At 42.2% G+C, this 12,791-nt stretch overlaps 1 protein-coding gene across 1 annotated transcript; it reads left to right on the top strand.

Annotated features, from left to right (window-relative positions):
- Nucleotides 1–245: 245 nt before the first annotated feature.
- On the top strand, nucleotides 246–791 carry LOC123122554 (non-specific lipid-transfer protein 2P-like). Its single transcript, XM_044542791.1, has one exon. It carries the CDS (start codon nucleotides 325–327, stop codon nucleotides 610–612), a length of 288 nt encoding a protein of 95 aa, XP_044398726.1. The 5' UTR covers nucleotides 246–324; the 3' UTR covers nucleotides 613–791.
- The last annotated feature ends 12,000 nt before the right edge of the window (nucleotides 792–12,791 follow it).

The following is a 12,791-nucleotide window of genomic DNA, read 5'->3' as shown; positions in this document are numbered from 1 at the left end:
CTACCAATGAATGCCTCCCAGGTTTATATGTACGGTAATAATGTCTGGAGGTAAAAATGGCACAGTAGTACTACTAGTAATAGCGCGGGATTTCTGGCGCGGGCAACGCTTGAGGTGAAGTGTATACTCCAAAGACTTCACAGCTAAGCACAGAATTCACGCGGGACGCGTTGCCTACCAAATTCCTTGAGGCGCTCTCCCTTCCCGCCTATAAATACGAGCAACGCTCCTCTTGTGCCACCAACTGCATCGATCTGACACTCATACCCGAGTCCGGAGAACGTCGTGTTTGGAGAAGTCGGAGCTACTCCTAGATCGAAGACCATGGCTAGGGTGGCGGCGGTGGCCATGTGCGCGCTGTTAGCGCTGGTGGTGGTCGGTCCGCCGTCGGTGGCAGCACAGGACTGCGATGCGGGGAAGTTGATCGTGTGCGCGGCGGCGATCATCGGCGGGGCGGAGCCGTCGGCGTCGTGCTGCACGAACCTGAAGGCGCAGCGAGGCTGCCTCTGCAAGTACGCGAGCAACCCCGCGTATTCCGGTTACATCAACAGCCCCACCACCCGCAAGACCCTCGCCTCCTGCGGCATCCCCATCCCGACCTGCCCGCAGTAGAAACATGGTGTATGCATGTACGCACAAAAAGTGTGCTAGATGTGGTGTGTGTTGATCTAGTGATTAGCCGTCCGGATTTGATATATTTCAATAACAGATACGAGCGCAGTGGATGTGCTCGCCGTTTGTTTTTGCTAATAACTGGTATTCGCTGATAATAAGGATGTTGTTCTTTTCGACGACCGGATTAGGATTTTGGGATGAGAACTTCAAACCGCACGCATCCAACGTATACAGGTACCTGAGAAAACCTGAAAAATAAGAACATTTGATAAAATTTAAATTCTCATGATTCGAATTACAAGGCCTCAAGTTGGCCGATATTTGCTTAAGTTAAAGCTAAAATTCCACACACATGACCCTTTTTAGGTGTTATAAGGCATAACTGATCTTTTAAATTACAACAATAAAGCAGACGTTTCAACCGCATCATTACCCGGCAATTACAACAAAGCCATCAAAGTGGGAGTTTCTAGTGCATAAGGCCTATTCGGAGTCTCGCCGCTCCGCACGACTCCGCTTCCGGAGCGGCCCGAGCTTCAGTTGAAAATACGGAGTGAAGAAAGGGATACTCCGTAGATTCTCGTATTTCCTGGAGCAGTGGATTGCCGAACAGGCCTTTAATGGGCAGTTTTCACTTGACATTAACTATTTCATAACACACCAGACTGTTGTAAACGTGGGCAACACCACTAGTAGAAAACGGAGTTTTAGCGCCGGTTCGTAAGGGTCTTTAGTGCCGGTTCCATAACCGGCACTAAAGGGTGGGCATTGGCCCCCTTTAGTCTCTAATCACCTCTCTTAACTGCTCAAGTGTGGATCACTCATTTCAAATCATCTAACTTCCCGACCGGTCACCCATCCCTCTCACTACTCCAGCCGGAGCACGCTTAACTTTCGGGTTCTATTCTCCTTCGTTTCCGAGTCTGCACTTGTTGTTTTCCTGACAATAGTAAGATGTCAATCCTATTAACCCTCAGGAGTTTAGCTTGAGCATGAAGTCACACATTTCACCGTTTGAGTTTGAAACTATTATTCTAAAAAACAGTAATTATTTAGTAATGCTAATATTTCTTGAATAAGTTTGACCATAGTTTGACCAGATTTGACCAAAATTCAAAAAAATGAAATAATTATTTAGTAATACTAATATTCTTGAATAATTATGTAGTAACATTAATACTTCTTGAATAAGTAGTTTGACCAGATTTAACCAAATTTTTTTAAACAAACTGAAATTTGACCATATCTTTTTTTCCTTTTGGAATTTGAGAATTCTAAAAAATTCCAAACAGGCCATAGGCCGTCTCCATGGGATGCGGATTTTCGTGCTGAATTTTTTGATATATTATATTTTTTTTCCGACATCGTATGCAAAAGTTATAGCCGTTTTACATTTTTTCTACACTTTTTGCAAAACATGTCCAAATTGTAGTTTTTAAATTTTCCTAACTAGTAGATGTAGTAATATAACTACATCTCGAAGGATTTTATTTTTTGAAGTTTTTATCATTTTCGTTTGATTTTTTCAAAACTGAAATGGCGACAAGGGGGGGAGGAGGTAGAGTTTGAAAATTGCCCTATAGTGCCGGTTTGTGTCACAAACCAGCACTATAGGTCAGACCCCTTTAGTACCGGTTCGTGCCACGAACCGGTACTAAAGGTGATCGTGAGGCCCCGGCCTGACGCCAGCCTGCCACCACCCCTTTAGTACCGGTTCGTGCCACGAACCGGTACTAAAGGTTCAACACGAATCGGCATTAATGCAAATCCGTTCAAACCGGCACTAATGGTACCATTAGTACCGGGCCAAAATCAAACCGACACTAATGTGCTTCACGTTTGACCCTTTTTCTACTAGTGCACCATCCCTATATAATTAGCGGGGGATGTTTCTCTTTTGCACGCAAACTCAATCACATTCTTTCTAATCCCTATGCACAATTATATGCAAGAACACTCACACACACAGGATTAGGGTCATTACCTTCACCCCTAAGGGGCCCGAATCCGTATAATCACTTATGTCACCCATTTATGCCCGGGTAGATCAAGCTTCGTTCATACATCTCCCTTACAGTCAGATTTATAATGACGATAGTTAGCATCTATGACTCTTGAAGAATTGGGAAGCTGTGAGGAGTCCCTGAGATGGGGTCGAGTTCCTCTGTATTACTACACGGGGTAGTACTTCCTCCGTTTCTTTTTAATTCGCATATAAGGTTTGGTCAAAGTCAAGCTTTGTAGAGTTTGACCAACTTTATATTTAAAAATGTAAACATTCACAATATAAAATCAATATTATCGGATGCACCATGAAACATATTTTCATACTATATAGTTTTAGTATTATAGATGTTGATATTTTTTTATATAAATTTGGTCAAATTTTGTGTAGTTTGACTTTGACCAAATCTTATATGCAGAGTAAAAAGAAACAGAAGGAGTATATATGATATGTGGGGACATGTTACAACTTTACCTCTCACAAGAGAACATCTATAGATATTTATTGGAGTAAAATACACCCACAATCATTAATCGGAAAGCGTGCATATATCATTCCTGATCATTGTAAAGGCGTACAAATTGACTGTAACTAGAAGATGCCCTGCGCGTTGCAACGAAAATTCTGGCTAACTTCTTCAAGTCATATTGCAATAGTTGCCATATATACATATTTTGCAGAGCATAAATATGCATGAAAACACTTGAATGGACAGATATAGGTCCGATGATAGTAATAGGTTTTGCTTATAGCTTGAACCCTCGAATGGATGATACATAAGAAAAATAAAAAGGTTTTGGATCCAATAATTTTTAACTTGATTATTCTGCAAACAATGGAGAGAAAAATTATTGTTCTCTATAGCATGTGATACATTATACATATGGCCAACATGGAGGTTCTACAAAAAAATTATAGATAAGGTGGGATTTTAGCACCCGAACTGGTTACTTCAGAAGCTGTAGTACGAAAATAACCAAAGGGGAAATCGACAACCGAATTGACAGATATGGAGAAAAGTATTACAGAAAGAATGGAAATAACAGAACAGAAAGCTAGGTGGATGTTACTGGCAGCGGCGGCCTATTACTGATCGTTTGTTTCCGCATGCTCCATCACTCTCGGCAAAAGAGGGTTTCCATTACTCAATACACAAACCATTTAGACGCACAAATGGAAATAAAAAAGGACATTCATGTTTCATGTTCTGAGAATACGTTGATTCAAGTAAAGATGCTCGGTAGCAAAACTCTCTCATTGGACATTCCATCAAACATGTATGCTACAACAAACTGTACAATTTGGAAGGAATAACCAAGTCAGTGGCAGGAGTACACATGCAGTGCAAAAAAAAGGCTAATTACACAGCAGTAAATTCACTTCATATAGCAGGCAGTCTAAAAGGAGGCGAGTCTCAAATCTGTAGTAGGTATGGTAAGTTTCTTTTAGTAATTTAAAGGCGAGCAAGCCATCAGCACCCAATTTTCACCCGAGAAACAAAACATATACTCCTTCCGTCTCAAAATATAAGAACATTTTTGATACTGTGCTAGTATCAAAAACGTTTTTATATTCTGGGACAGAGGCAGTATTTTATATGTCTTTATTATTCCAATAAAAAAAGGAAGAGAAAACTAACCACGACGGGTGCTACGTCCATGGAGTCGCCAGTGAAAATCTCTGCACTTGAGCTTGCAACATCCGGGGTTTTTTTTTAACCAACATCTGGGGCGTTGGGAGCATATAAATATACAATAATCTAGACGTTCTATGCAAGGGAAGGCTCAACTCTTGACATGTACACTCGAAGCCAAACTGAAGTTGATACGCTGGCATGACCAGTTACAGGACAGAAGATGGAGGATGGGCAACACATGAGGGCAGAAAGGGAGTAGAGACTGGAGCGGAAGCTAAACACGGGAGCGGCCGACCGCTTGAGAGCGCCACAGTGGTCAGAGGCAAGCGGTGGCCTGGGGTCTCGGCAAGCCGGCCGCCGTGGCGTCGAATAGGAGAAGCGTCGTTTCTGTTGTTGGTTGTCGTGCGTCGCGATTGGCCGACACAGACAGTCAAGGGAGATAGGCGCCGTGTACGTCGACGCATGAAGAGGCTGCGGACGGCCGGTGGGAGGAGCATTAGCCTTTGGCGTGGACGGTCGACGGAGGAGTGAGCCTTCATTATAGGGAGAATGAGACGTGCATCCAAAATTTGTTGGGAAGATAAGACGATGCGTCTCGGCTCTATCCCATCAGTTAGGGAAGCTGGAAGAAGAACTAATGCCAATTGAGTGGAAATTAAATCACACGATTTGCTGAAAGGTTGTGGTGGCTGGTGGGTCCCTTAGCTAGTAACCAAACGCTTACGTGGAAGGGCTGTTGTGGTGGTCTTGCAAACTGAATGTTGACTTGGCATCATGCTGATGTGGACAATGTGCATGTAGAGAGAATTGCTAGTAGTGGGAATCAACTTTTTAAGAATGTAAGATTTAAGATAGGCAGTAGATTTTAGAAAAACCTTTGTATACCCGAAAGTACGCTTCTACAGCCAGGAGCAAATGCTCTTGGTGTGAACAATAACACCAAAGAAATTCAAAAACAATTCAAAAAACTCTGAATTTTTTTGTGACATACTTCCACAAATGTTTGTTGTGCATGTAGAATTTCATCATGAAATCACATTGATGAAAGTCATGCCGAAAAAAACAAAATCAGAGCTCAAAAATGCTTTTGTAAGTTACATTTTCAGAGCAACAGTTTTGTTTTTTTACCACGACTTCTACCAATGTGATTTTGCGATGAAATTTTGCATGCACAACAAACATTTGTGAAAGTATGCCATAAAAATCAGATTTTTTTGATTTTTTTATGTTACTGTTCACATCAGGAGCATTTGGTCCTGGGTGTAGAAACTCCATGTCTTGTATACCCACCTTCTTCCCCACTGATCTCACCATTACTTGATTTTGAGGATGATGAAGGTGGTCATTAGGAAACTTGTAAATGTCTCAGATTTCCTTCCATATCCCATGACCGCACTCAATTGGTGAGATACTTTCAAACCCCTACTCACTAATGCCTCTCAAGATATCATTGGTTGCTTGAGAAGTGAGATAAAGATCATGTTCCTCTTTTGAATGGGATGCAGAGGGTCCAACCAAGGGGAGTATCCATATTGAAGAATGTGCATTAGCTCCGGACAGTGTGGTGACGATGTTTTATCTTCGCCTTCTAATTTCATACTCGATTATGGTATCCTTGGTATGAGTCCAGCAAGCAAAGGTACTCACATACAAAAGACAAGTCAACTATCTCATCAATCTATGGGAATGGATCTTTGGGACAAGCCTGCTGGGATCGGTAAAATCCACACACATTCTTCAATTGTAGTTAGGCTTCAATACTAGCATTTTTTGTCTAGCCGGTCCGTGTGTTTGACGTCCCTGACAGTGCTGGCCGCCTTGAGGTGATGGACTTCTTCTCGTATGGCAAGCTTTCTGTCAGGGGGGGTCTCTGTAGCTTCTGCTGCATCGGCTTGGCATCGAGAAAAAAATAAAGGTGGTGTTCGGAGATGTCTCGGAGGTTCCCAGACATATATGATGTACTCCAAGCAAATACACCCTGGTTATCCTGGAGGAATGTGAGAAGTTATCGCACACGCCGATCTCTCTCACTTAGTCGTGTCGAGTCACGACGTCCTTTGGTCTGGCATGTTTCTTCATGACATAGTTGAGGGAGTCCTGGATTAGGGGGTCCTCGGGCGTCCGGGCTATGCAACATGGGTCGGACTAATGGGCCGCGAAGATGCAAGATAGAAGACTTTCCCCCGTGTCCGGATGGGACTCTCCTTTGCGTGGATGGCAAGCTTGGCGTTTGGATATGAAGATTCCTTTCTCTGTAAACCGACTCTGTACAACCCTAGGCCCCTCCAGTGTCTATATAAACCGGAGGGTTTAGTCCGTAGAGGCAATCATAATCATACAGGCTAGACATTTAGCGTTTAGCCATTACGATCTCGAGGTAGATCAACTCTTGTAACCCTTGTACTATTCAAAGTCAATCAAGCAGGAAGTAGGGTATTACCTCCATCGGGAGGGCCCGAACCTGGGTAAACACCGTGTCCCTGTCTCCTGTTACCTTCGATCCTTAGACGCACAATTCGGGACCCCTTACCCGACATCATCCGGTTTTGACACCGACATTGGTGCTTTCATTGAGAGTTCCACTATGCCGTCGTCGAAAGGCTCAATGGCTCCATCGATCATCTACAACAATGCTGCCGTGAAGGAGATTTTTCTCGCCAGCCAAATCTTTGTGTTCGGTGTCTTCACACTGCGTGCCAACTCGGTTGGCCACCTAGAGCAGATCGACATATACGCCCCTAGTCACCAGATCAGTTTTGAAAATCTGAACTATGTCGCCGATATCTGAGGAGACTTGTGTTGGGGAACGTATTAATTTCAAAAAAATTCCTACGCACATGCGAGATCATAGTGATGCAGAGCAACGAGAGGGGAGAGTGTTGTCTATGTACCCTCGTAGACCGAAAGCGGAAGCGTTAGCACAACGCGGTTGATGTAGTCATACGTCTTCACGGCCCGACCGATCAAGCACCAAAACTACGACACCTCCGAGTTCTAGCACACGTTCAGCTCGATGACGATCCTCGGACTCCGATCCAGCAGAATGTCGGGGAAGAGTTCCGTCAGCACGACGGCGTGGTGACGATCTTGATGTTCTACCGTCGCAGGGCTTCGCCTAAGCACCGCTACAATATTATCGAGGATTATGGTGGAAGGGGGTACCACACACGGCTAAGAGATCAATGATCAATTGTTGTTTCTTTGGGGTGCCCCCTGCACCCGTATATAAAGGAGCAAGGGAGGAGGAGGCCGTCCCTAGGAGGGGGCGCGCCAAGTGTGGAGTCCTACTAGGACTTCCTAGTCCTAGTAGGATTCCACCTCCCATATGGAATATAAAAAGAGGAAGGGAAAAGGAGAAGGAAGGAAGGGGGCGCCCCCCTTCCCTAGTCCAATTCGGACCAGACCAAGGGGAGGGGTGCGGCCACCCTTGAGGCCCTTTTCCTTCTTTCCCGTATGGCCCAATAAGGCCCAATACGTATTCCCGTAACTCTCCAGTACTCCGAAAAATACCCGAATCACTCGGAATCTTTCCGATGTCCGAATATAGTCGTCCAATATATCGATCTTTACGTCTCGACCATTTCGAGACTCCTCATCATGTCCCCGATCTCATATGGGACTCCGAACTCCTTCGGTACATCAAAATTCATAAACTCATAATATAACTGTCATCGAAACCTTAAGTGTGCGGACCCTACGGGTTCGAGAACAATGTAGACATGACCGAGACACGTCTCTGGTCAATAACCAATAGGGAACCTGGATGCTCATATTGGCTCCCACATATTCTACGAAGATCTTTATCGGTCAGACCACATAACAACATACGTTGTTCCCTTTGTCATCGGTATGTTACTTGCCCGAGATTCGATTGTCGGTATCTCAATACCTAGTTCAATCTCGTTACCGGCAAGTCTCTTTACTCGTTCCATAATACATCATCCTGCAACTAACTCATTAGTTGCAATGCTTGCAAGGCTTAAGTTATGTGCATTACCGAGAGGGCCCAGAGATACCTCTCCGACAATTGGAGTGACAAATCCTAATCTCGAAATACGCCAACCCAACAAGTACCTTCGGAGACACTTGTAGAGCACCTTTATAATCACCCAGTTACGTTGTGACGTTTGTTGGCACACAAAGTGTTCCTCCGGTAAACGGGAGTTGCATAATCTCATAGTTATAGGAACATGTATAAGTCATGAAGAAGCAATAGCAACAAACTAAATGATCAAGTGCTATGCTAACGGAATGGGTCAAGTCAATCACATCATTCTCCTAATGATGTGATCCCGTTAATCAAATGACAACTCATGTCTATGGTTAGGAAACATAACCATCTTTGATCAACAAGCTAGTCAAGTAGAGGCACACTAGTGACACTCTGTTTTGTCTATGTATTCACACATGTATTATGTTTCCGGTTAATACAATTCTAGCATGAATAATAAACATTTATCATGATATAAGGAAATAAATAATAACTTTATTATTGCGTCTAGGGCATATTTCCTCCAGTCTCCCACTTGCACTAGTCGATAATCTAGTTCACATCGCCATGTGATTTAACATCAATAGTTCACATCACCATGTGATTAACACCCATAGTTCACATCGACATGTGACCAACACCCAAAGGGTTTACTAGAGTCAATAATCTAGTTCACATCGCTATGTGATTAACACCCAAAGAGTACTGAGGTGTGATCATGTTTTGCTTGTGAGAGAAGTTTAGTCAACGGGTCTGCCACATTCAGATCCGTAAGTATTTTGCAAATTTCTATGTCAACAATGCTCTGCATGGAGCTACTCTAGCTAATTGCTCCCACTTTCAATATGTATCTAGATTGAGACTTAGAGTCATCTGGATCAATGTCAAAACTTGCATCGACGTAACCCTTTACGATGAACCTTTTGTCACCTCCATAATCGAGAAACATATCCTTATTCCACTAAGGATAATTTTGACCAATGTCCAGTGATCTACTCCTAGATCACAATTGTACTCCTTTGCCAAACTCAGGGCAGGGTATACAATAGGTCTGGTACACAGCATGGCATACTTTATAGAACCTATGGCTGAGGCATAGGGAATGACTTTCATTCTCTCTCTATCTTCTGCCGTGGTCGGGTTTTGAGTCTTACTCAACTGCACACCTTGTAACATAGGCAAGAACTCCTTTTTGACTGTTCCATTTTGAACTACTTCAAAATCTTGTCAAGGTATGTACTCATTGAAAAAACTTATCAAGCGTATTGATCTATCTCTATAGATCTTGATGATCAATATGTAAGCAGCTTCACCGATGTCTTTCTTTGAAAAACTCCTTTCAAACATTCCTTTATGCTTTGCAGAATAATTCTACAATATCTCCGATCAACAATATGTATTTCACATATACTTATCAGAAATGTTGTAGTGCTCCCACTCACTTTCTTGTAAATACAGGCTTCACCGCAAGTCTGTATAAAACTATATGCTTTGATCAACTTATCAAAGCGTATATTCCAACTCTGAGATGCTTGCACCAGTCCATAGATGGATCGCTGGAGCTTGCATATTTTGTTAGTACCTTTAGGATTGACAAAACCTTTTGGTTGCATCATATACAACTCTTCTTTAATAAATCCATTAAGGAATGCAGTTGTGTTTATCCATTTGCCAGATTTCATAAAATGCGGCAATTGCTAACATGATTCGGACAGACTTAAGCATAGATACGAGTGAGAAACTCTCATCGTAGTCAACACCTTGAACTTGTCGAAAACCTTTTTGCGACAATTCTAGCTTTGTAGATAGTAACACTACTATCAGCGTCTGTCTTCCTCTTGAAGATCCATTTAATCTCAATGGCTCGCCGATCATTGGGCAAGTCAATCAAAGTCCATACTTTGTTCTCATACATGGATCTCATCTCAGATTTCATGGCCTCAAGCCATTTCGCGGAATCTGGGCTCATCATCGCTTCCTCATAGTTCGTAGGCTCGTCATGGTCAAGTAACATGACCTCCAGAACAGGATTACCGTACCACTCTGGTGCGGATCTCACTCTGGTTTACCTACGAGGTTCGGTAGTAACTTGATCTGAAGTTACATGATCATCATCGTTAGCCTCCTCATTAATCGGTGTAGTAGTCACAGGAACAGATTTCCGTGATGAACTACTTGCCAATAAGGTAGCAGGTATAGTTACCTCATCAAGTTCTATTTTCCTCCCACTCACTTCTTTCGAGAGAAACTCCTTTTCTAGAAAGGATCCATTCAAAGCAACGAATATATTGCCTTAGGATCTGTGATAGAAGGTGTACCCAACATTTTCTTTTGGGTATCCTATGAAGACGCACTTCTCTGATTTGGGTTAGAGCTTATCAGGTTGAAACTTTTTCACATAAGCATTGCAACCTCAAACTTTAAGAAACGACAGCTTAGGTTTCTTGCCAAACCATAGTTCATACGGTGTCGTCTCAATGGATTTAGATGGTGCCCTATTTAACGTGAATGCAGCTGTCTCTAATGCATAACCCCAAACGATAGTGGTAGATCGGTAAGAGACATCATAGATCGCACCATATCTAATAAAGTACGGTTATGACATTCGGACACACCATTATGATGTGGTGTTCCAGGTGGCGTGAGTAGTGAAACTATTTCACATTGTTTTTAACTAAAGGCCAAACTCGTAACTCAAATATTTTACTTCTGCGATCATATCGTAGAAACTTTTATTTTTGTTACGATGATTCTCCACTTCACTCTGAAATTCTTTGAACTTTTCAAATGTTTCAGACTTGTGTTTCATCAAGTAGATATACTCATATCTGCTCAAATCATCTATGAAGATCAGAAAATAATGATACCTGCCACGAGCCTCAATATTCATCGGACCACATACATCAGTATGTATGATTTCCAACAAATCTGTTGCTCGCTCCATTGTTCTGGAGAACGGAGTCTTAGTCATCTTGCCCATGAGGCATGGTTCGCAAGCATCAACTGATTCATAATCAAGTGATTCCAAAAGCCCATCAGCATGGATTTTCTTCATGCGCTTTACACCAATATGACCTAAGCGGCAGTGCCACAAATAAATTGCACCATCATTATTAACTTTGCATCTTTTGATTTCAATATTATGAATATGTGTATCACTACGATCGAGATCCAATGAACCATTCATTGGGTGTGTAACCATATAAGGTTTTATTCATGTAAACAGAACAATAATTCATTCTCTTACTTAAATGAATAACCATATTGCAATAAACATGATCAAATCATATTCATGCTCAACGCAAACACCAAATAACACCTATTTAGGTTCAACACTAATCCCAAAAGTATAGGGAGTGTGCGATGATGATCATATCAATCTTGGAACCACTTCCAACACACATCATCACTTCACCCTTAACTAGTCTATGTTCATTCTGCAACTCCCCGTTTCGATTTACTACTCTTAGCAACTGAACCAGTATCAAATACCGAAGGGTTGCTATGAACACTAGTAAAATACACATCAATAATCTGTATATCAAATATACCTTTGTTCACTTTGCCATCCTTCTTATCCGCCAAATACTTGGGGCAGTTCTGCTTCCAGTGACCAGTCCCTTTGCAGTAGAAGCACTTAGTCTCAGGCTTAGGACTAGACTTGGGCTTCTTCACTTGAGCAGCAACTCGCTTGCCGTTCTTCTTGAAGTTCCCCTTCTTCCCTTTGCCCTTTTCTTAAAACTAGTGGTCTTTTCTACCATCAACACTTGATATTTTTCTTGATATCTACCTTCGTCGATTTCAGCATTATGAAGAGCTTGGGAATCGTTTCTGTTATCCCTTGCATATCATAGTTCATCACGAAGTTCTACTAACTTGGTGATGGTGACTAGAGAATTCTGTCAATCACTATTTTATCTGGAAGATTAACTCCCACTTGATTCAAGTGATTGTAGTACCCAGACAATCTGAGCACATGCCCACTGCTTGAGCTATTCTCCTCCATCTTTTAGCTATAGAACTTGTTGGAGACTTCATATCTCTCAACTCGGGTATTTGCTTGAAATATTAACTTCAACTCCTGGAGCATCTCATATGGTCCATGACGTTCAAAACGTCTTTGAAGTCCCGATTCTAAGCCATTTAAGCATGGTGCACTAAACTATCAAGTAGTCATCATATTGAGCTAGCCAAATGTTCATAACATCTGCATCTGCTCCTACAATAGGTTTGTCACCTACCGGTGCATCAAAGACATAATTCTTCTGTGCAGCAATGAGGATAAACCTCAGATCACGGATCCAATCCGCATCATTGCTACTAACATCTTTCAACTTAGTTTTCTCTAGGAACATATCAAAAATAAAACAGGGGAGCTAAACGCGAGCTATTGATCTACAACATAGATATGCTAATACTACCAGGAATAAGTTCATGATAAATTAAAGTTCAATTAATCATATTACTTAAGAACTCCCACTTAGATAGACATCCCTCTAATCCTCTAAGTGATCACGTGATCCAAATCAACTAAACCATGTCCG

This window comes from Triticum aestivum, chromosome 1A (assembly GCF_018294505.1).
Source record: "Triticum aestivum cultivar Chinese Spring chromosome 1A, IWGSC CS RefSeq v2.1, whole genome shotgun sequence".
NCBI classification, from domain to species: Eukaryota; Viridiplantae; Streptophyta; class Magnoliopsida; order Poales; family Poaceae; genus Triticum; species Triticum aestivum.
Note: the sequence above shows the minus strand (reverse complement) of the source record. Positions and strands in the feature narration are given on the sequence as shown.

Excerpts from the sequence above, each read along its gene's own strand:
- LOC123122554 (XM_044542791.1), top strand. The coding sequence starts at position 325 with ATGGCTAGGGTGGCGGCGGTGGCCATGTGCGCGCTGTTAGCGCTGGTG.